Below are 25,525 nucleotides of genomic sequence, written 5' to 3' on the forward strand. Positions count from 1 at the left end.
GATACATTGATGACATTATTCTGCTGTGGTCTGGTTCAGAATCAGAACTACTTCAATTCCATTCATATCTTAACAAAACTAACAAAAGTTTGAAACTCAGCCTAGACTTCTCCTCATCAGAAATTAATTTCCTAGATATAAAAATCTCAAAATCTGATAATGGAGATTTACACACTTCTACTTTTAGAAAACCTACTGACCGTAATACAATCCTCAGAGCAGACAGTTTCCATCCATCATGGTTAATAAACAACATTCCCACTGGTCAGTTTCAAAGACTTAGACGTATTTGTGACACAGAAGAAGAATTTGAAAGAAATGCTACAGTTATGGGCCAGAGCTTTACAACAAGAGGATACCAGCAAAGAACGATACTCAAAGCGTATAATAAGACTAAAAGCCTGCCAAGAGAACAGCTATTGGTACCTAAAGAGAAGAACCAACAAAGATCAGATGGTGTTTATTTTGTGACCCAATTCAGTGATCAAGCCCACAAGATCAAAAAAATAATTACAAAAAACTGGGACATACTGAAAAGTGACAGTGTTCTTAGGGAAGCGCTCCCAGATACTCCTACTATCAGCTTCAGACGAGCCCCAACATTAAATGATCAACTTGTTCAAAGTCACCTTCCTCCACAGCAACAAAAAACCTGGTTATCAACTCGAAAAGGCAACTATAAATGTGGAAATTGTGTTCACTGTGACAACATGACTAACACTAACTGTTTTGCTGATGTTTTCACAGGACGTACTTTTTACATTAATACATTTATCAATTGCAATACTTAATTTGTGGTCTACAGGCTAGAATGCCCGTGTGGTTGCTTCTATATTGGAAGAACTAAACGCAAGTTAAAAGCAAGACTTGCAGAACACAAACAAGCAATCAGATCTGGTAATCCTCTATATCCTATGGCAGTGCATTATAAAGACACAAATCATGGAAGCTGTAACTCTTAAAATCACAGGGATTGAACATATAAAAAATTCAATTAGAGGAGGAGATAGGCTTAAAAAACTCTTGCAAAGAGAATCATTTTGGATTTACACACTAAAAGCTACTAATTTCCCAGGTCTTAATGGAGAATTAGATTTAGCTCCTTATTTATAATCTCATGTTTTCTTACAATTTGTGTACCATATTTATAATTTTTTTCTCAAATTCTAGAAGTGAAATTTCATATTTGTAAGTATTCATCCTTACAATAGGATTGTTTAGATGTAAAAAGTTTTTGTGTTGTACTGGCCATCCAATCAGAATGCAGTCTACCTGCCCAGCTTTGGCAGGTGTCATTGATTGGTCTTTTTAACATGGGGGTGAGTGAGTATACAAACATTTTGAGCCCTGACAAAGGCCCTGTGGGCTGAAACGCGTTGGCATTGATGTTTTTAACAATTTAAGCCATGTACTAATAAAGACTTTTTATTTTTGTACCTCCTGAGTGCCTCAGATCTCCTTTTGCCAACATTTATGTGGATCCCTTGGCTGAAGAGCACCAGTGAGAGCACCAGATAAGATTTCTCACACCCCTGCAGCACTTCCAGCATTTTTTCTATTTACATATATATATACTTATATATACACACACACACACACACTGAGGTATTGCCTGCATTATATCACTGAACAATAAAATTATCACTTTTACAGAATCCTAAATAGAAAACTATACACACGTCTTCAAAGGGGATTGCCGCTTTAAGGCTTTATAGATGTTGTTATAGTGAACTACAAAATTCCTTCTACCATTTCTCTTCTTCCTCATTTCCTATTCTTCCTCAGCATCATTCCTCCTTCCTTCCCTTCTCTTGCCCTCCAGCTTCATTACTCCTGCTCACCTTGGCCCTCCTGCTCACTTGTACCACTTCCTGTTTTCGGTTGAAGCACATCTACAGCTAATTGTGTTATAATTGCATAACTGCCTTTATATACTTCCAAACTAAAATTAACCAGTAAATATTTCTCTGAACCTCCCTTCATAAATCAAGGTTTTGGTGTTTTTCATGACATTTGAACTCCTCTGTGATGCTAAACGGCAGCAGAAGTAGTTTGCTCTCTCCGTCTCTGCATGTTTTATCTTGTGCTGCTCTTTTTTTGTTAAACGGACTCAGTCGGGACTTGTTAACCTGCCAAGGATGAGAAAAGAACACGTTCCTGGTTTGTTACGAGAATCCGGTGAGGATTTTTAGCGCGTGGCAGCCAAATCGCCTTCCAGACTCAAGACAAAGACATTAAAAGTCAGTTATAGCAGCAAAAACATCAGGGCTTGGCTGCTGTTATAGAGTTTCAAATGATGGAAATTTGAATAAGCACGACTAAAATGAAGCTTTAGCCTCATTAAGCACTAATTCTGACACATCTTGTGTCACCTTGGAGTTCATTTAGAAGACGGGGATGCTGTCTAACCATGAAAATCTAATATCTGCACAAGATCTCCTATTTTTTACGTGATATATGAAGAAAATATTTTGTAATAAAAGAAAATTACCCACCTTCAGACCCTTTAGAAGCTGATAAAAGAGGTATTTGATGATTTGATCAGTTAGTCTCTTTTTCTTCATAATATGGCTCAGGTCCTGGTATACGAAGGGCATAACCATATAACTACAGGAAGACAGGAATGACATCACGGCGTAAGAATATGGTAAGTCTCAACAAGCTGCAAAACCCAATGCCATCTCAGCTTACAAGGTTTGGAATTTCTCCAGCGTGGCGTCCGGCGTGAAGACATCGAGGAGGCAGATCACCTGTAACAAAACATTATGTGGGTTTGTATCTTAGATGGTATTTAACCTCGTAGCATTCCAGCGTCCCGACCCTGGGACAAAACCCCATCGCGTTCAATAAACCTGAAAATTTAAGGGGTTAAAAATCAGTAAAATATCAAAACAATAGTAAAAGTAAATTGATGCAAAGATAAAAAAGTTGAGTTTAGACTCAGAAAGTGAAAACTTTATTCACAAAAACAGAAAATTAACGATAAAACCTTTTTATCTAGTTTTAAAGTTAACACTTAATACTTTTCCTGCCCCCCAATGGTTGGAAGTGGAATTACAACTGCAGTAAACAACTCTGCCACAGGCTTGGCAGGTAACGATGTTGTCGTGTGTCTTTATTAATTCATGATTATTTGCAGTTTAGAAACAAAGAAAAATTAGGATTTAGAAACGGTTTTAGACGTTTGTGACTGAAACCATTTAGTGCAGACAGTGCTGACTCTGGTTTTGGCTCTTTATTTGCCCAGTTCAGACTTCCTTCTCTGTGCCTCCCACGGCATTACGCTCTTCCTTCACTACCAGACTCGGCCAAGATGCTCCACCAGCAGCTACTTCACCAGCTACTACTGGTTTATTTTTTTCTTCTCATTTTGGTCATGGGTTAGGGTTGCCCCACTAAATGAGAAACACTGCACCAGTGCACTGAACCTCCAAAGTAGTTTAATGCAGTTTCTGGCCAGCAGAGTGCTGTCCCATGTGAAGTAGCGCAAGTTTCTTGCTCAAGAACCACTGGAACCAGTTTGAAAGCAAAAGCTTTAAGGTTTTAAACCGCTTAAGTGTAGCTTTATTTTGAGAAAGGCTTATCAAATAGTGCTTGTCGTAAACTGAGATCGTACTGACTTACGAGGCTTAATCGGGCAACAACGAGAAAAACATAATTTTTGCTAAATGTTGCAGAACTGCTTTTCTGTTCCTACGTTTTCATGCTGTATGTGGCGGAGCAGCCTGAGCTCCCTGTAAGCCCGTTTGGCGTGGATCAGGGACTGGAACGGACGGTACAGCTTCTTGATGGCCACCTTCTCTTTGGTCCTCTGGTCCAAGGCAGAGCTGCATGGGATTAAACAAGATTTTACTCATTAAACCGACTTATTTACACACCACACAGGGATCACGTGACTCATCATCTCATTGGCAACAGTGAAGATTTCTTGTTTTTGAAGGATGAAAAGATCCGTCTGACTTGTTGGAACTAAAACTTAGGAACAGCTCTTATCTTTACTCCAAAAGAAATGTAAATCCTCCGGTTCTTATTAAAACAGGTCAAGCAAACCAAATTCACACCAGCTGGATGAAGATCTGTGTGATCTGTGTGAGATAAGCCAGCTGATTGGATGCTCTGTGGGCTGTCATCAGGAGGAACTGTGGATTCCTGGATCTTTATGTTGCTTCTGGAGATTCTTGTGATTTCACAGGACCTGCATTGACTTGCTGACTCGCTTCAGGCAAACCTTTCTCAGAAGAGGCACGCTGATTTTTTTTTACTGCCTCAAACACGAGGACAGACAATAGAACATATTTATGCAACTTTATTATACAAATTAAACTGTTTAAACTCTGTTTATGGATGTTTTGTGATATTTAGTATTTTCCTGCTGATACATCAGCCTCCATTATGTAAATATTCTCATATATTATATTATGTCACAAACTTTTTTCCGTTTATTTAATTCAAAATAAAAACAAATAAAACATATAAACAATAATGTGTACATAACAAAAATCAAGTTTGAACAAAAAGGAGCAGAATAAAGAAAAACATATTATAATTTTTGACCCCTTTTCCAGAAGAAATAATCTATTTATATACAATTTCCATTCGTCACAAACAGATTCATTTGAAACATTTTCCTGTTCTTAATTCCAGTGCGATCATGATCATTGATTTAATTTACATTTTCATAATTATTTACTACACTCAAATTGGTACATTTTCTTAATATAATGACAGAGTTTTTTAAATTTCCCTCTTAAGGTTATTCCATAATTTAACACCATTTACGGATATATTCCATTCCTTAAATTTAGTTCTAAATCTAGGTTTTGTAAACTAACTTTTCTTTCAGTTTCAGGCACCTTTAGGTCATTTAGACTCATTTGTTTTTCCCTAGAGGCAATTAATAAACGGCATTTTGTTCCATTGCTTTAAAAGGGTTCTGCTTGAATGTTCCCGCGAGCCCTTTCCACCTCTGCTTCCTCGCGTCCTGCGCACCTTCCCGCGGGTAAACTCACCACACAGTCCCGTAAGCTCCGGAGCCGATGGCCCGGAGCGTCGTGTATCTCTCCGGGACGTCCCACGTCGTCTTCTGGATCTCCAGTCTGTGGTAGCCCGGTCTGACGGGAGAATCTCTCACCGGGGACTGCATGGCACAGTTTTATTTCCAATTTCTTATAATAATAATAGCGATAAAAGACTTTTCCAGGTGTGTTGTACAACCCTTTGTAAAGGCGGTTCGAAAGGAAGCAAAGGTGAGCTCTGGAGGGAACGCCCCCTTCTCTCGAAAGCAGGTGGGGCAAAAAAAAATAAAGAAATAAATAACTATCATCCACTCATTTCTAAATGGACACGTTTTAATGTAACATCTGATTGAAATCCGTAATCTGGAACATTTTTATTACTTCTACGGATTTAAAAACATTTTATCACTCGTGAATTTGTGTTTTACCACAAAAATTCACTCGGGCATCTTAAACAACAGATTATGACTAGAAAACACGTCGGATCTCCATTTATATTAGTAATATTCTGGTTAGGGAAGTAGAATTAAAGACAAAAGTACGTATGGATTTTGAGCGTTTAACTGGACGTGTTGTTTGCTAGAAAGGGAAGTGACGTAGATACCGCTCCAAGAAGATAGTCCGGGGAAAAAAACGCGTTTTATCCATAGACTGTACATACATACAAGATGGTTTTATCTTATTTTAACTTAAGGTGATCCTTGCTTTAAAATGGAGGGAAAAGCAGAATGTTTAAGAAAAGCAGATGATAATTAATTTGTAAATAAAACAGTTCACTTCCTGTCTTTTGACGATAAGTGGCAAATTTGTGAAAATTTAAATAGTTATACTTTTGGAAACACACATGTTTTAAAGCCATTAGAGCAGGGGTGTCAAATATGCGGCCCGCGGGCCGGATCCGGCCCGCGAGATGGCTGTGTAAACTTTATTTTTATACTTTACAATGTAGAGTGAAAATAAACTTATCTTTGTGAGCAAGTTTCCTCTGTAGTGAGTATAAATAAAACAAAGCTGCACTCAAGGCTCACACAAGAACTTGAATCACATCCTAAAGTTGGCCGCCACTCAGGATGTGACTTCTGATATTGATGTGCTGGTGAAAGCTAAAAGATGTTAAGTAAAATGAGTCAAATATACTTTAAGTGCTGCATGAAACTGATCTAGCCATGTTATCTGTAAGCTCTTTGAATCACTAAGAAATGTTTTTTTAATTTATTGATTTTTTTCCCCCCCAAAATTTCAAGTGCATTTCAGGTGTTGTACTTGTACTATTTTGGATACACTGCCCTCAGGCTCCAGCTTTGTTTTATATTGATTATATTAAAACAAAGGAAACAATCTGAAGTTGTTTTTAATTTACCGGTCCGGCCCACTTGGGACTAGATTTCCCTCAATGTGGCCCCTGAGCTAAAATAAGTTTGACACCCCTGCATTAGAGGTTCCGGTCTCAGCAGCAAAGTCCCCATCTAACCAGCAGGAGGCAGACTTGGCTTTACTTAATATGGTGCAGATTTTAGAAAAGAAAGTTTCACTGTTCGAATCAAAGTACATAGTTTTGATTTAAATGATAATAACCCATATGATCATTGAAACACCACCCGTGGTAGTTTTTAATCATATTTTAATTATATGCATGTATTACAAAATAATAGTAACAATAACAATGCTGATTATGAATAACAATAAAGCTGCCATAATAAATATCATCTCCATAAACTACAGAAGTTAGAAGGGGTGAAAAAAACCTGCAAAACAGAAGCAGGGTTTATCTTTACAGACGTGGTTCCTTCCCCATTCAGAGCTTCGGAGCACGATTTCTGTCAAGTCTACTGTGACTGAGGGGACTTCCGAGTGCGTTTTTCAAAGTAAACGTCCTGTGTTTGTCAGGTTTTAGTTCACATTTTAGATATTTGATGACTCTTAGTAATAGAAAAGCATCAATTCATGCACCAATGCCTTTTTTTTAGCACTAAACAGTTCTTAGTCATATGGTTTACAGTTAACCCAAAATGCATGACTTTGGTTTGTGGAAGGAAGCCAGAGCAGTTCCCAACCTTTTTCCAGGAGGTCCCACTCGCCTGTGTCCAAGACAACCCAGGATTCTCCAACCCCAACTCCTACCTGCATTACAAACTTTTTACAGACACACAGAGTTATAGCTCTTAGACCAACTTACTGATCTTGTATCAATGTCATTTTTTATTTTTATTTTTTTTTTACAAATATGATCTTGGTAACCTCACAACCCCAGCACAGGCTAAACTACTGAGACCCCTAGAATGTTGTGGGGACTCTAGAGGACTGGGAGACAACCCACACTTGCATGGGGAGACTCCAGGATTTGAACCGGCAACATTCTTGCTAGAGTGGCAAATATTGGTAAAGGTGCTATCATGAAGACATAATAATAATAATAATAATAATAATAATAATAATAATAATAATAATAATAATAATAACATATTATTATTATGCTTTTATTTTGAAGGCGTGGGCATGCCGCTCTCTGTCTCCGCGTGTCTGATTGGGACAACTGTCCTCGTCTCGCTCCACAGCGCCTCCTCTCAGATGAGGAGGTCTGCCGGTGCCCCAAACAACAGCAGAGACGGTTGAACACACACGCGGAATCTGGACTCGGAGTTTCTAAAGTCTTTGGTTTAAAAACAAAAATAAAAAAACACCTTTTCCAACGTTATTCCCATTAAACGAATCGGTATTCCCGTTAGTTTGAAGGACTGGACCTCATCGGCTCCGAGCGTGGATGTGCGTCTAGTTTATTTCTCTCCTCAACATGAAAGGCTGAATCTCCCGCTTCACACCCAACAGGTAAATTTTTCTTTGTCTTTTTTTATCCCTGTTCTTAATTATATGTTCAGAAAAAACGACTTTTAAATAATTTAAAAAAGGTATGTGGTTAATCAGATGCATTACTATTAGATAACAGATTTACTTCCACTAGGAAATAATCAAAACCCCATAACGACTCCCTCAGACCTGATCCAAGTTGGGTGCCCCACCACGCACCCACTCATTTGTCAGCTGATGCAGGAATGTGTGTGATCTGTGGGAGCCAAGTGTCAAATGCCTTGTTCACCTGCTTGTGTTCAGCTGCTCACTTGTCGCCTCATTTAGAAAAGAGATTTGATCCCCCTTGTCTGAACTTGACAGGAGTTCACTCGGATTTTTAACGAGTCATCAGTTTTCTGGAACTTCTGTGTGGTGGCTGCTGCTGCTGATGGGCGTACCATGCAGTGATACAGGTCTGCAGTAGCTTCCTTTGATAAAGCCTCTCCCCTGTGAACAGCTTCTATCATAGGTGTGGACTCGAATCACTCGACTTGGACTCGAGTCAGACTAGAGTCACATTTATCACTGTTTTAAAAATGATTTGAAGAAGTCACAAAAGCTTTTGGACTTGATTCACACTTTAACAACAACGACAGTGACTTGAGCTCACTTGGACTTGAGTCTGTTGTTTTGAAAATGGTTAATCTCTTACTGGGTGCAACGGCATTGCTGCTTTATTTCTGATCAAGTTCTGTTTCTGGTTGTTCAAGTAATTAAAATAAAGTTTTCAAGAGGCATTTATGTATTTTCTAAATTATTTTTATGACTTTGTAATTAAATGACACGTTTGGTCAAATAGCTTAATTAGGAGTCAGATTTAAAGATTAGACTTGAGACTGGCATGTCCTGGGAATTGACTAAAAACTTATGTATCTTTGGACTTGACACAAGACTGGCATTTCACTTGTCATGACTGGACTCATGACCTGCACATCTTGGCATTTGACTCGAATTTGGACCATTATGCCTTTACTTAACTTTGGAATTTTGTGTCCTAAAACCTTGACTTAACTTGGGACTTGCGCTTCTTGGGATTTGGCTTTACTTGAGACTTGCATGTAATGCAGCCTTTGCCACATAGACTTGCATGCTCTGAGATTTAGATTGGCTGGAGAATCGTATGTCTCAAGACTTCTTTTGACTGGAGACATTCATGTCTTAGAACTTGATTGGACACGAGATCTGCACGTCTCAAGACCTGACTCCACTCAGGACCTTCGGGTCTTGAATCAACTGGGGATTTGATTGTGAAGACCTGAGACCTATGACTTGTAAAGCAATGACTTGGTCCCACCTTTCGCTTCATTCATACAGGAATGCATCTCATTGTGGTCATGGGTTTGTAGAAATGCCTAAAAAAGGAAGATGGAGTTGAGTCCAGCAGCAGGTTTCTGTGCTCAGCTCCAGCTGTCAGATTTAATCTGGCTTAATGAGAAACAGCGCAGAAACTGATCAGAATCTCAACCCAAACTCCAGAGAAGCTGTTCGTTTTCAACTAAGAGGTTTATTTAGTATATTTTAAGTGTGTTAAATGTTTTCACAACATACGTTAGTCGTAAAGAATCTTGTGGTGGTGTCGCCTGGCCTTGGACCTCAGTGATGTAGGTCTTCAGTAACAGATATATCTGAATAGCTGGCCATCTGCTAACTGAGGGTCTGCCTCAAAGAATGATATCCCATTACCCATTCTGGACTGTGGGGGATGAATGGATGAATTGAGGTGTGCTCTTATGGCTTTATCTTTAAGAAATGTACTATTCAGGCTTTGCTCGGTTGAGAAAACAGTATGGAGCCCCTTGGAATGGAGTCTAAAAAAGAAAGCAATGCAATCCATTTACTTTAACTTCACAATCCACTGGTTGATTCAGAAAAGTGTTTTAACCACACTTTTGATGTTGTTCATATTAATTATTCATGATCTCCATTCCGTTGAATTGTTGCCAAGTTAAACTCCTCTAACTCCTCTTTACAATATTAGCATCTCCTTATCTCCTGTGGCATGTTTTATACATTTATAGAAGACTAGCAAGACTTTATTTTAAGAATTATCAGTGAAAATAGAGAAATAAATAAAAGAAAATCGTGTTAACTAGTGACACGATCGCTGCAGGAACTTCGATGTAGATGAAAGGCAGGTAAAATTAGTGTGATTTTCAGGTTAATGGATCTCAATGTTGCACAAAGATAAAGTTACATGTGCACACTAAATATAACATAATTCCTTGGTGATGCTACAACAAGCTTTGAGTGCTGCCCCCATAAGCTCATACTGTACATCACCTGCCACCTTTCATGCCACATATTGCACATGATCTCATAGCGTAGGTGTTGTGAAAGACGCCTGGCACTACCACCTGCAATTTTAGCTAATATTTGTAAAGGTGATTGCTTATCAGAATCAGAATCAGAAAAGGTTTATTGCCATTGTCAGTGAACAAACAATTCACAAACTAGGAACTTGCTTTGGTACTAACGTGCTACATATAACATTAATAATATAATTAAAAATAGAATAAAGTAGAATAAAGTAGAATACAATATAATAAACTAGCATAAAACTTTGCTATATAAAAAAAGGCTGAAATCACAAGCGCTCAGTAACTGATCAATACCAAAATTGCATAGCTATAGCTATTTTTGTGCTGGCTAAACTTGAATATCTGGCAGGCATCTTTATTGTGGTTGACTCTAAAGGTTAAACCCATGTAGATTTAGCCTGGCAAACCAACCCATATATGTCAATATAGTCTGCCTAGAACCCATTGACAGCTCTCAGTCATGGAGCGGGATCTACATTTGTCTTTCCAACTGTCTCCGCAATGCTACTGGACAACAAACATGACATACTCATCGCTACAGACGTCAGTCAACGGGGTAGTTCACCATACTCTGTCGAAGAAGACGTGAATACATCGTTTTTCTAAATAAACCTACGTGCCTCTATCTGCTCTTGACTCAAAAGAAAGCCCACGTCTAAATAATCCAAAAGTTCAGTCCAAAGCCATTTCAAATGAGCTGTCACCATCTTAGTTTTGCTCAATCGCAGTAACAGCCTGCCCACCAAATCCATACAGCGCTGTGTTTGGGCCGCTAAGGGTGTCAGTCAATGGGGCAGTCCGCTATACGAGAAAGATACAACATCCCGCCCACCAAACAGAGAGCGCTGTGATTGGACTGGTACCAGACTGTCCGGGGTTGTGGATGTTCCACTGGAACGTGGCTAGATCATCGTTTTGCTTCGGCAAATTGACGATTTAGATTCTTAGCTAATGTAGGTGTACATTTTCAAATGGTGATAGTGGCATTAAAATGTGTCTCTTTTCATCCACCGTTGTTCAAGTTAGAGGGAAAACAAATCTAATATTTTCCAGATTTAAGCCTAGTTTATGCATCTGCATCGGTAGGGAGACACACAACGCCATTATCCGTCTTTGCAAGGGTTCTCCAGTAGGCTCAAAAGGATGGACGGAGTCAAGCCCACTTTTCTAAACATACGTCTGACGAGATGGAGAATGCAAGCTTGTGATTGGTCAGGACACCACTTTCAATTCAATTCAATTCAATTCAAGTTTATTTATATAGCGCCAAATCACGACAAGAGTCGTCTCAAGGCGCTTCACATGATAAACATTCCAATTCACAGTTCATTAAGCCAATCAGAAATAATGTGTCCTATATAAGGAACCCAGCAAATTGCATCAAGTCACTGATGTCAGTGACTATACAGCAATCCTCATACTAAGCAAGCATATAGCGACAGTGGAGAGGAAAACTCCCTTTTAACAGGAAGAAACCTCCAGAGGATCCTGGCTCAGTATAAGCAGCCATCCTCCACGACTCATTTTCATTAGAACCAACAGGAACGCCATTGCGCCTTCAAAAACATAAAGAGATTTGAAGATATCTAGCGGCAGACACGGAGCAGCTTGAAGAATATTGTTGGTGAGTCTAACCATTGGGTCGCCGAGCAGCTAATTATGTTGATGCGCCCTCAGAGCCATTCCAGTCCAGGTTTTGAATCAAGCTACTTTATTGGTTGTCAAATGTTTCCCTCCATCTGAGTTCACAAGCATCACACAACAAGAAAAACGAAAAGATCCACAAAGTAGAGATAATAATCTATGCAAAAAGCATTTGAGCAGTCAGCAAAGGTCGACTTCCCTCATCACCTGCTCACTATACAAAATTCCCACGCATGTGCGCAACAGGTAAATAACAATCGATAGACACCACGTGACCTGAAACTACTCCTATCCACCACAAATATGTTGCAGAAAAACCCTAAAAATACGATCTTATTCACTCATGACTGGAGGAGTAAAACGATACCCAGCGAGCGTTTAATTCGTGGTGTTGCTGGGTGGATACCGTTTGAGTGTGCCATAGGGATCAAACTGTGGTTTGATGGTTCTCGCTCTACAGTATTTATCGCACAGGAAGCCATTAGGTTACTTAGGTTCATTATTCTCAGACCTTTCAGACACATGGAGAGGATTGGGTCGAAGGCCACTTCAGATGCAGCTGGTCACTGAAAGGCAACGCTTAGCTGCTGAAACAAACACTTTCCAGTGCTTTCCATAAATCATAGCACTGTCATTGGTGGGCATGTTAGCACCTTGGATGGGCTCTTGGGATTTATATATGTCATGTGTCTTGTACAACGTAAATTAGGTATTCGTCTTTTAGCAGCCTGAGAAATGAAATTGAACTGGAGCAATAAAAGACGATGACGTTTTAATGTTTGTGAGTTGAGCAGCCTCTTCTGGGTCTTCTCGTTTCTTTCTCAGGTGTCACATTCTGTATTAAGATGTGAGGTTTATTTTTAGCTTGATTTTTTTAGCACCTAGGTCATCATCTGCGTGGAACGTAATCATGACAACAGAAAAGAAGTGGCTGTGTGGATTGTGTCTGGTTAATAAGTGGCTGGGTTTGATAATATTCTTCTGGTTGAGTCTTAAAGCCAGAAGATGGAATTATTTGAAAGGAATTCAGTGTGTGGAGAGTCTGAGGTGTGTTTTTGTGAGGTGAGGCCGAGAACGTGTGAAACAGGATTTGATGTTCCAAGTATTTTTGGGCGTTCCTCGTATCTGTAACTGCAACAGCTGGTGGTCCCTCTTGGTACATTCTTCCCTGCATGCATGTGTATGTGTGTGTGTGTGTGTGTGTGTGTGTGTATCCTGCAAAGGGGTATGAGAGATAATCTACAGAGAACACTTGCTTGGGCACCACTGTGGCCACAGGCATCCTTGGGAAGATAAAGAAAACTGAGAGGCATTGTGCAAACCTTAAACTCGTATTGTTCTCTCCTCTTTAACTTGGTCTATTCTTTTTGAGAAAGCATGATCAAAACACACCACATTCACTGAACCCTGCTTTAGATGTTCCTGCTATCTGTTGAGTAGATCCAATCCCCCAGGCCTCAGTAAGCCCCCCAAGGGAGTTGGCGCATAGTCAGATTGGCAGCCTAATAAATACTCCTTTTCATTAGAACCAAGCCCCTATTCGTCGTACTTAAATGGAAATCCCTCTCCATCCTTTCATCCTATTTGGCATACAGACTTTACAATAGAGGTACAGGACATTTGTCAAGGAAAGGATGCAACCAGATGTGTCTGATGCTTAAGTCCTGCTGATTTGAAGGTCGATTAGCTTTGTGAACCACAGAAAAATGTGGACTTTTTGTTGAATCAACAGATGTTATGAGCACGATCAGAGATCTCATTCTTGGTTGTTTTTGCTTTTATTGTTGGAAGCTTTAAATAACTGAACGCGAAGGTAAACCATGTGCCGCTAAAATGAAGTAAATGTTTGATTTACCAGCTCATGTTTGAGTCTCGCCACATCTTGAATTACTTTCAAAATCCTCTTGAACTGTAAGGACTGGTGTTCTCCTCACCCCTGAATCATCTAGATCAGGGGTGTCAAACTCCAGTCCTCGGGGGCCGGTATCCTGCATCCTTTTGTTGTTTCCCTGTTCCAACACATTTGCATCACGTGTGCAGCTGCTCATCAAGCTCTCTAGGAGCCTGCTGATTGAAATCAGGTGTGTTGAAACAGGGAAAACACTGAAACATGTTGGATATCAGCCCTCGAGGACCAGAGTTGGACTCCTGTGATTTAGATATCATCTTAATCATCCGTTGACCGTTTTGTCTGTTGGACTTTATTAGAAGTACTTAGCTTTGTTCAAACTATCTTTCGTAGCTATTTTTGTGAAGGTGTGCCTTGTTTAGTTCAATGTCTAGTTTCTTTTTCCCAGAAATGGCTGTAAAACTGTTTCAATTTCAGTCAGAACGGCTAAACAATGATGACTTCACTTAACCCACCACATTATGTTGATCAAGCAGTTCAGTTCCTCTGCCAAAGGGAACTTCTCCTCCAACTTCTCCAGCCTCACCTGCATCTCTTTGACTTCATTTTAATTAAGCAGAACAAATTTGAGTGAAGTGTGAACATGTACGCATTTTTGGTAATGCTTCTCGCCCCGTGTTCTGTTTGTACCACTTCAGACCAAACACTTGGCACTTTGCACGTTTCCTTTGCTTTAATAAAGCTCCTCCAATGAGATGCAAATTGTCTTAAAGGACAAAGACATTTAGCTGCCTTTGTTTAATCCTATTCAGATGACCAAGCTCTTCAAGAATATACTTAAAATAAAATTAAAAACTCCAAAATTGCATAATTTTTTTCATTATTCCTAAAATTTTAGTTTCTTGGCTGTTTAAGTCACTACTAATAAAATAATATGGCCAACTGTAATGCTCACTGATGTAATCCCCTTACAGAATCTAATCTACTTAGGTAGTCAGAAAAAGCATTCCTTTTTGAACCCAGAGGGTGTGGTTTTCATTGTTCTGGGGCAGCTCTCATCCTCGGAACAGTTGTGGATGTGCCATGCCACCAGCTCTCGGCTTCAGCCTCAACCCGTCCCTTCTCTCATCTCCCCAGAGAGGTTGGGTCCAGCCCTCTCCACAAAACCTTAAAGCCCCAGCTGCCCTTTTCTATACTGCCTCAGGCTTCCAACCCTCCTCCTTCTCTGTAGATTCACCATAGATAGATTTTCCTTTTGTGTAACTTTATTGCTACAGCTAAAATAACAAGATTACTATAATGGCATTGTGTTATAAGAGGTCCTCCACTTGGCATCATTTAATCTTAAGACTTGTAGCAACATTTCTCTCACTGGTGTTTTTCATAACGACTTTTTAAGCACTTCATTGATGGGTCAAACTGGATGCCATTTTGAAAAGAGAACTCACTTTCTGTCTACATTTGAGCTTCTTGCTGCTATGTATATAAAACCATTTGCTGGCAAACCAGAAACAGTAACCCCCTGCTTCCCTAAGCTGTTGCTCTCGACAGGCAGGGCCAGGCCCCTGGACAGTTGCCCCACGGATCTGATGGAGTTATGCTAGTTATCTGACCAAATCACAGATGGCGCATTCCCTGTCTTAAAGAAATGCCCCAGCATTTGTTTGTGGGGTTTCTACCCAAAGGTGTGGCTTTGGTCCTACAAGCAGGTTGTATTAATATTCTGAAATGTAACCAGTACACAACCTGACAGTGACACCCCCCACATTTAATTTACTTCAATATTTGTTCTTAAGATTAGTTAATTACTTCTGCTAACAAGAACTGAAACCACAAGCGCTCAATAACTGATCAATACCATCTGCACGGTAGTCAAGATAACATTCTGGGAATTCATTGATCAAACAAACCCAACTCAACTGATTCACTCCGCTGCCCATTGAGCTAATGGACCTGGGATTACTTGTGTACGCGAACACAAAGTAAGATTGAAACCGTTTTGCTAAGTCAGTTTCCTCATAGACTTCCTTATTGTCTGCAGCAACTCTCTGTTGTATAAATGTTTATGTGGTCCGTAAATTAATCAGTAGTGAGAGGGTCTTCCACGGTTGTCGGTTTCTGTCCTGGCAGAGGCTGGATGAGTGAAATCTCCAGACGTCACCTCAGAGAAAGAGACCAATTGAAAAGATTTTTGTATTTTTATGGATACATGTGTAGAATTATTTTTAGCACATAAATGGTTTGCTAACCAGGTGAAAGCTTTGCTTGGTCTTTTGGTTTTAGTGAAGCTGATGATACTGTTAGCCCCACAGAAATCTAAATAACAACCACACAAACTTGACATTTTGAATTTGATGCAAGCTGTCAACTTCAAGGAACAGACATACATTCTGGTAAAACATTTTTGTGTGTGTTTTACTAAAAACAAACTCCTAAATACAAAGTATGAAACATTGTGCATATTTGATCAGTGTTTGTTGTTGTCTAGGGCTAGGGCTGGGCGGTAGAACAATAGAAACATGTATTTTGAAATAACTTTTTCTCGACAGACATATGAGAATGGGTCGGTAGAACTTTGATATAAAGAACAGATGAACAGCCAGTCCCATTCAGTGGCTGGAATAGAGCCACACGGTTTGCTAGCAGCCAGGCGCTCTGCTAATAGCTAATGGGTAGCTTTAGCCCCCTGCTGCAGGTAACTGGTTTCATGGCTGGTAAAAATAGAAAAACGAGTGCCCTGGACAGGGAAAAAAGACAGAACACTTTGTATTACGTCATTGAAATAGTCGTGTGGACATAGGTTGGCGAGTACCAGTTATGAGCTAGCTGCTAGTAGGGTTGTCACGGTTTGAAAATTTAACCTCACAGTTATTGTGACCGAAATTATCACGGTTTTCAGTATTATCGCAGTATTTTTTTAAGCGTGTTACATTTTCAAAATAAACCCTGTATATCAGGAAAATATTGTCCTCAGTTTTTGTCTAACTTTTGCCTAAAACTTGTTATTTTGTAATTATGTTGTTTATTTGTTTACATTTTTCCCCTTTACCCCAAGATTCCACTACCTCCGCTCCGCTCCGTCCCCGCCTTCCGCAGCCGCTCGCTTCCGAACTCAATTTTTACTGGTACCCGCTCTACAACGGCTCCGCTCCGGTGCGGAGACCTGAGGTGCGCAAACAGGCATGCGCGGGATTTTCGAGATCTTGAGATACAGTCCGAGCAATAAACGCGGAAGTTAGATCCAAACACCCGCTGTGTGGGAGAAGCATCGAAATTAACTGTTTAATCTGCCCATCATGTGTGTTGAGAGATCAGCAGTGTTTGGATCAACAAAGTGTGACTACTTTGATAGTGGAATCTGTATTTATGGCTTATTTTTGTGCACTTAAAGTTCAGCCGCCATTGATAGTTGTTAAAAGTTGTTAAACCTGTGCATATGAAACAAAAAACGCTTTTTGTTTATCGATTTATTGTGAAATAACGGAAGTTGTGCTTGCTCCCTTTCCTGTTGGGTGGTTGTGATTTCTGTCCATTGACTGCGGAGGTGGTCCGGCGTCCGGCAAAAATAGAATCGATCCTATTTTTGCCGGATGGCGGAACGGCGGGCGGCGCACTGCGCCACACGGCTGCAGTAGTGGAACAGCTCTGATTGACTACAACGGGACCGATTTTGCTGCGGAGTTCGTGCCGGAGCGGAGGTAGTGGAAATTTGGGGTTAGTCTTTAAAATACCAATATTTGCCCATAACTTATGTTTTGTCTGTTTGATGTCATCATTTAAAAAATATTAGATCAGATGATACTCAGTACTCAAGTAGCCTTCTAATCAGATACTTTTTTACCCTTACTTGAGTGATAAACCCTATATCAGCAAAATATTGTCCTCTGTTTGTGTCCTTCCAGTGAGCTTTGCAGATTTGGGAAAATGTCATCAGGCAGTAATCGTTGTTGAATTCATAATTATTCTCGAAGAGAGACCAACTCTTATCTGCCCCTGGGAGCCTCGTAATGCATAGCGTCATTTAAATATGGGGGTGTCTGCGACATGGTTTATATGCAGGTAGCGGCGCTGCGGCTGCTTTATATAGCGATTCGTTGCATTCTCCCTCAACCCAAATCCTCGGATCATGCATTTTAGCTAAAACGCTAAAGTTAACTTGCCTTGCGTTGACTGTAGAGTTGTGGGTGATGGTCACGCAGATGTGTCATGAGATTTGAAGCGTTGCTGCCTTTCACAGACACTTTTTCTGCACGTGCTGCAAACAGGATAGCCGCCTTCTATCAGCTGTCCCTCGGCATTCTTCAAATATCCAAAAAATGCCCGTACTTCCCACTTTGTCTTCTTTAAGGGATAATAAATGTCCTGAGCGCTGCCATCTCCTCCTTTGGCCATTATTTTAGCTTTGAGAAAGTTTTGGTTGTAAATAACAAAGCGCGCATGTGCCGCCAGCAACTTCAGCAGATGATACGGTGGCTGGTAAGGGTCACCGCGCCTACACCGCAGCCACGGTAATCCACCGAGATAAAATATTTTTTTTAAAAACAAGACGGTTATTATTGTCAACTTTTTTTTACCGGAGTTTACCGCTACACCGGTAACCGTGACAACCCTAGCAGCTAGTAGCTCATAGCTGCTACTACCCAAACTAGTTGGGCCTAGCTTGTAGCTGAGTGCTTTGAAGTTCCTCTGGACCGTGGCTGGACCGACATGCAGGCATAATCATTTAGCTTTATCTCCCGTCTGTCTAGATTTCTAGGTTAGACTGCTACAGCAACTACAGAGGTTATTAAGAATTAAAATGTCTGTTCTGAGCATATCTTGATTGTATTATTTTGATTTGTTTGTCTGAAAGCTGCTTACATTTTCACCAATATAAAACATTGTATTTATGCATTTTTATAGCTTTTACATGGTAAATAGTGTTATATTGTGATATATATCAATATCGACTGATATGAAAAATGTTATCATGAAAGTATTTTTTCCATATCGCTCAACCCTTTGTGTAACTAAAGAATCATACAATATGTACAAAAACCACTAAAGGCCAGTCAGTGCAACCAGTGAGAAGGTAGGTTTTATCACATAGTCGTCCTCTAGACGTGGAAGAGCTTCATGTTTTCAACGTAAAAGGACAACTATGATTCAACGTTTATAAATGGTGTTCTCTACTTGTATGAATGCAATGTAAAGAAACTGATATTTATCCAGGTTAGCTAAACGGTTTGTGTGGATTTAAAGTTCCTGAAGCAGATATTTGTTACATTGTGAAATCAGCTTATATGGTACTTAAGAATTGCCATGTTAGGATGTTGTCAGTACTGTAAAATCCTCTTTAAATGTCCCGCTGATTAATGAAAAGCTGAAGGAAAGTAATAAGATTGAGGTTTAAACCCTAATTCCTCTCTGGCATGAGGTTCACTGTTAGTTTACAGTACAAATAAAGCTGGCTGCTAGTTATTTCTAAAGATACATCACACCTATGTCAAGGGTTCTTACTGTTCATGCAATTAATGGATTTCTATTGATAAAAACAGTCAAGTGGAATTAATCTGATTGATGCAGGGAAATAAAAATCCAGTCCAGAATTGACATTTAATTAAGCAGCACATCAAATAGTCTATTTTAATATTTTTGTATTTTCTCTATTATTATTTTTTTCTCCTTTTAGTTTTTAATCTGTGTCAAATCTTCTGTCTGAAAATAGCATTTATAACATTTCCATCAGATGAACAGGAAATTGATCTCATTTCATGTGAGATTTTTCTTGGGAAAATTTGAACCTGAAAAATGGCGTTAAATGAGATCTGACAGATGCCCTTTTCGCTATAACCTCTCCTTGCCTTTGAGATGGCTGTTCACTCAGTTTTATTAGATGAGCCAAGGAGGAGAATAGTATCATTTGGGCCCCAGGGTATGTCCTAACAGAGAAATCCATGAATTTGTGTGTGTTTTGTTCCACATGCAACAGCTGCAGGACAAAAAAGAGGAAATCATTTGTGTTGTTTGTTTGACTAGTTTGACCTTGGCAGTTCAGAGCAGAAATGCTTCATTGATGTGATCCAGTTGGCAGAGACACATCCAACTCCTGTGGAAATTGTTCTGTGCTGAACTGGACTATATACACCTTTAAAAGACCTAGGACTTGTTTTTAATTTTTGATTCTGTATAGAGGTTACGTAGCCTACAAATCTAGACAGTTGTTTTGTTTTGCAGTGTTTTTGGTTTGTCTTTGTAACAATTATCTCCTAAGTTATTACATAGTTAAAAATAGGGATGTCCCAATACAACTTTTTCACTTCCGATTAGGGCTGGGCGATATGGCAAAAATAGAATATCACGATTTTTCCAATATTTTATCACGATTTCGATTTTATCACGATTTTTTATCCATGAATAGCATAACTTCAATTGCGTATTAAAGAAGAGAAACATTGAATAAATAAACATTTATTCATATTAGGGATAATCAACACAGTGCTAACACACTTATATTTTAAACTCACACCAGAGATGATAACAGCCCTTAGAGAAACAATTACAAAAATCAGTTTTTCTCGTTTTTCAAGTAACTTCACATAAATTAAAATCGTAAACATATTTAAAGTGCAAACATGTCAATTGCAAACGTATTGTGCAAACATTAACTTGTTCAAAATACTATGTAGCTCCCAGCTGCTCATGTAGTGGATAGTTAAGCTCAAATACGGCTCTGATGTGCGGCTGGACCAGAGATCGCTTGTGGTAGCAAAAAACTGCGCATTCTGAATATTTTCTGCAACAAGACTCTAAATAAAGTAAAATTTTCCAGTGCAGATTGGAGACAACCCATAGAAGCACTGATTTGATCTCATTTCAGAGAAAAATAGCACAGATTAGATGCACCTAATAAATAAAATTACTAACAAACTCAGGATTCTTTCTTTGCTTCACTGTTCTGGTGCTGAGAATATCACTAATGCGGATGAAAGGAGATACACGGATAAATGCACCTCTTATTATCTGGAAACTACATTTACTGCAGCTGGCAGAGGCAGAGCTTGTTTCTATTGATACACGGAGTTTACAGAATCATTTTAAATGTTAATAGGGGAAGACTGCAGGAGGGAGCGGTAAAATACAGGGGGTCCCCAGCAAAAACAAGAAACTACGAGTCTGATGAAGCCCGCTGGTTTTCCATCAGGCAGTTACGGGGCAGCTCCAGCGACCCAGTGACCGAGCTCAGTCCGGTACCGACACCGGCTCGGCAGAGTGGACGAGCCGAGACGACGTCGTGCTCTGCTTAAGAAGAAGTTATTTTCCTGCTTCAGAAGAAGCGTCCAACGTGTTTTTACGCTTTCTCCGAGACATGTCACGTCGCTAAGTTGTTAGCGCCGCACGCTAAGGAAACCCTGCGTTCCTCTTCGGAACAAAAACCTCATTGTCGCTCAGCCGCGGCGAAGTCATGTTTGTTCACACACAAGTGAAAACAAGCGGGGCACTAATATATTACTATGACTCACTCTGATTGGTTAAGGGTCAAACAAAGGCATGTCATTCGCCTGGGGTAAGTTCCATTTTCATTCAGAGGCAGAAATTCAACAGCAGAGCTGTGAATCGTGATAAAACGGTCTCTCAAAAATGACAGACCGTCAGATGTGTAGATCGTAAAACGGTCTAAAATCGTCATATCGCCCAGCCCTACTTCCGATACGATACAGAGATTGCAGATTTCAGTATTGACCGCTGCCGATATCAATCCGATACGATATATTAGCAACACATAAATTGTAATACAAATATTACCTAAAGTAGTAGCCCAATAATTAGTGAAATTTATGTTTTATCAATATACTTTGTAACTAATTTATGTATTTCTGTTTTGATTTTAATCAAGTTAACTGTCAAAATGAAAAGAAAAAGAACAGATAAAACCTAGAATCCTGCAGGCTAACACCAGCTACAGCATTAAAAGTAGTTAGCCACAAAAATCTATTAGAATTGTCATAATTTGGTGAATTAAGCAGCTTTTAATCAGAGTGGGGCTAGTTATCGAGCCAGCTGAAAAGTTGAAGTTTAAGTTCTTGGGAATTTGCCTTTAAATAACTTATAATCTGTGTAGCGGTTAGCTATAACTCCCTCTTTTCTGATTCGTCGTATTGCAATTGTTCTATCTACAGCAGGTAAGGAAACAATCGGCATTTCCTGTAAAAAAATTCGAGCTGTCCGTTTAAAATGCATGCCTCCATGGTCCGGTTGTGTGTTAATGTCTTGTTAAAGTCGGCGAATTTCCCAGTCTGATTAAGCTGTCACACTAATGAATCTCATAAGCCCATCTCAGACACAGAATGTGTAACATTATTAGCTTCTTCAATCTGTTAAAGCAGTCTGCCATTCAGACGTCGGCCATGATTACATCATCTCCCTCTTGGTTTGATAAGACATGTTTCACATTTATCTTTTGAGCAATGAAGATTCGTGAATCCTTAGAGATAAAATGAAAATATTAAAGTCAATTTGCATTTTAGTTAAATGTGTGTAGCGCAGTCTCAGAGTGGCTCGTCTTTTTAATCGCTTCTTTGATTTAAATAACTGAAGTTCAGTCCGGATAGTGAGAGTTTATCTAATCAGCTTCTTTTTTTGGTGGGAAGTGCTTACCTTTCACCAGTTGGTGTCCAGAGAGGACTTCCCAGATTGTGTGGTCTAACATACCATCTGCTGTGCCAGTTTAAGACTCAGTAGGACTGCCCTGAAGAGCAGATCATATTCCAGAGTTATCTACCACAATTCTACGTACTCTTCCATCACTTTGAATACACGCATCTCTGCCGTGTTCCAGTGGTAGAACGTATGTTTGATTAGGTCTAATCTCACAAAGATTCTGTTGCAGCTTGTAGGAAACATGTAGCTTCTGTCCAACTGGGGATTTATTTGACATGGACTTGGCCAGGAATAGCTTTTTTTCTCAAGCTCATTGCCATAGAGATCATTTAATTTAGTGAACCTGACTACACGATGCCCATGGTCGAAGACAGATGGTCGCTGGTTACTCTCCCTCGGTCTCCAGGTGGGGTCCGTCCCCTTTGTTGTTCAGGGTTTACACCGGTGGTACCTCCCAGCGAGCACGGCCCACATGCTTATTATTCCAGGATTGTGCTTTCACAGGAAAGTGGGTGCTGGCAATAAGAGGAACGGTCCAGAAGTTGTTTTTGTTGTTGAGTACGTACGTCCTGAGCAGTCGGTGGTATCCATTAGCTGAACAGTAGCTGGATCAAGTCTGTTTGTGCAGCTGCCGAGCCGCCCTCCTACCAAGCTCCAAAACACACACTCCCAGAACTAACTAAGATGTAACCATCTCTCATTCCAATTGCTTTTCCAAGATTCATAGTGACCGTAGAAAACACTTTTACTTGAAAGGACTTGAAGATTATTTACCCCCCACCCCACCCCACCACACATACACACACACACGCACAAGCACACGTGCACGCGCACACGCACACACACACACACACACACACACACACACACACACACACACACACACACTCACACACACTCACACACACACACACACCTTCTGTCTTTGTTTCCGGTCTAAATGGATCTTCCTCTGTCCAGTTTTCCTACAGAGCTATGTCTAGATGGGCCTTGTCCGCCTGCCTCCGTCCCCTCCCTCCATCCCACCCTCCTGTCATTCTTTGCATCTTTTCTAATTCAGGGATCCACAGTTTGACCCCAGTTGCCCTTGACACATTCATTTCTATAGCTTCAGCCAATCAATAGAGGCTCCTGTGTCCCAATGTCAGATGTTGTCTCTGCTAATTGAAACTATCAACATCTTGTGGCGTGTGAGGACGGGTATTTTTGCATTCTTTTGTGTGTGCCGGGATGATGAATGACAAGGACGTACGGACGGATGTGGATCGCACTGTCATCAGATTTAGTCCAAACCTTTTGTTGTCGCAACATTAGCAAGAAAATTGGTGCCTTGACTCTATTGGTCTTAAATCACAACCAGACCAAACCCTGACATCATTTTTGCCTTTTTGTATTTCACATTAAAAGAACATTATTGTCCAAATTATCCATGTAATGTATGTAATATATTACAATGTGATATAATTTATTTAGTATATTTTTAATTAGCTGGGGATTATTTAGTATCTTGCATTAGTGTGGAAAACCATTTGAATGCTTCATGATGAGATGATGTGAAAATTTAAAGCCAAATTAAGATTTTTCTAACTTTCGTTTTGTGCTTGCGTGACCATGATGTGTTTCAAATGAGCATTAAGTAAAAAAAATAACAACCAATTTTAACAAAAAAAAGTTTTTTGTTTAATCCTAGCATAAATTAGAATTAAGAAATAAACACAATGAAATGATTGTTTTGAAATATGATCAATCACTTGGAGTTTCAAATGCAGGCTTAACGTCAAAATATTCTTTTACCATTATTTTCCTGCATTATCCGCTGATAGAAAATAGATGAGGAAACGCTCGCCAGTGACATTAGTATGTCATGATATCAAGTTAGCATTCATGGACTCACCCATCTTAGCTCATGATGGGTAAGGCTGTTGCTGGTTTGGCATCCCTGAGACAGCAGAGGATGTCTCGACTAGTAGAAGATAACCGATAGCCTTAGCAACTCCACCATGCAGCAGAACTCCTTCAGGCTTGTGTTATTTGTGGAGATAAAACTTTTCAGAGTCATGAACATTTACAGAAAACAAAGCAAATATTTTGTTTAGAATCAATACGAATAGATACATACACAACTTTTGCAAGATGTTTTATATGGCTAGGCCACGAGGGGCTTGTGGTGTAATTTCAAACACAGTGTGACTTTTTCACACAAGTTCCTGAGACAAGTTAGTCACAAAGTGTATTCATTTGTTTATATTTTACCACTATATAATTTGGTATTTGGTCACTAACTCATGCCCGAGGCGTCTCACATTTCTTGCACTGTCTAGTTCATGGAAATAAAATTTAAAAACGGTTTGAGTTGTCTAGGCTATTTTGAGATGCAATTAGTTCAACGTTCAAGCAACATTAAAGCGAGAGCCACCTATTTGTGTGGAAAATACAATCATACAGAAAGATTCTGATTTTGTGCTTTTAACAGAAACATGGTTAAATGTGACAAAATCCTTGATCATTCTAAATAATTTTCTACGTTGAGGGGATATTCGTTTTCTTCCACTCCACAAATTGATGCATACATTTAATAGAATATTAAAAGACCCTGCTGTTAAGTGTCATATTGGTCTTTTCCATAATTAGAGGGGGCAGCTGATCTAGATTCAACCTTTGTTTCATTTACTCAGAAACTTAACATTTCTCAAGTTTTTCTGACTTGCATTAGTCAGGAGTTCAGAGAAGTATTTTAAATCGTTTTTTTTTTTTTTGCCTGTGTGAAACAGTAACAGTGCAGTTACTGCTCTGTTGCAAATTATAAAAGCAGGTTTAGGGGATAATTTTTCGATTGCTGAGTATAAAGCACATACTTATGTCTCAGTGTTTACAACATCACAATCTGTAAAAACCACATTCAGTGTTTTTTTTTTATTTTGAGTGAATCTGTTGGGTGAAAAATGCACATGTAAAAAGGAGGGGGTGCTTTCAAAGCTTCTGTAATTAATCCTGGGCATCAGTCAGACTATTCTCATTAATAATGTATTTTTAGCAGCAGCCCTGACTCAGGGAGTGTGTGTTATTTTTTTTTATTTTTTTAGCAGATTCAGTAACAATGCCAGGCAACCCTTGTGGCCAATCTGTTTTACTCAAAAGCCGTCCCCTCGAGAAAACTGGTTTTCACTGCTCAGTCAAGCTCAACAAACGGTTGCAATTAAAATATTTTTACA

General features: G+C 39.6%; 2 protein-coding genes across 4 annotated transcripts in view; one reads left to right on the top strand and one right to left on the bottom strand.

Moving 5' to 3' along the window:
• Positions 1 to 5,253, bottom strand: part of zgc:171775 (STKc_p38 domain-containing protein) — a 16,246-nt gene extending 10,993 nt beyond the window's left edge. Inside the window, exons 1-4 of the mRNA XM_015968610.3 lie at positions 5,010 to 5,253; positions 3,698 to 3,827; positions 2,692 to 2,750; positions 2,496 to 2,607 (exon numbers count right to left, since the gene is read on the bottom strand). Coding sequence (XP_015824096.1) covers positions 2,496 to 2,607; positions 2,692 to 2,750; positions 3,698 to 3,827; positions 5,010 to 5,143 — 435 coding nt within the window. The 5' untranslated portion in view covers positions 5,144 to 5,253. The remainder of the gene's footprint in view (positions 1 to 2,495; positions 2,608 to 2,691; positions 2,751 to 3,697; positions 3,828 to 5,009) is intronic.
• A 2,385-nt stretch (positions 5,254 to 7,638) lies between these two features.
• plxnb1a (plexin b1a) overlaps positions 7,639 to 25,525 on the top strand; it is a 76,730-nt gene continuing 58,843 nt past the window's right edge. For 2 of the 3 annotated variants that reach the window (XM_015968607.3, XM_015968609.3), the window contains exon 1: positions 7,703 to 7,841. The gene's annotated coding sequence lies outside the window, so the exon portion shown is untranslated. Of the gene's footprint in view, positions 7,842 to 25,525 lie in introns of all 3 variants that reach the window. The other variant, XM_015968608.3, reaches the window with a different exon arrangement.

This window comes from Nothobranchius furzeri, chromosome 15 (genome assembly GCF_043380555.1).
Source record: "Nothobranchius furzeri strain GRZ-AD chromosome 15, NfurGRZ-RIMD1, whole genome shotgun sequence".
NCBI lineage: Eukaryota > Metazoa > Chordata > Actinopteri > Cyprinodontiformes > Nothobranchiidae > Nothobranchius > Nothobranchius furzeri.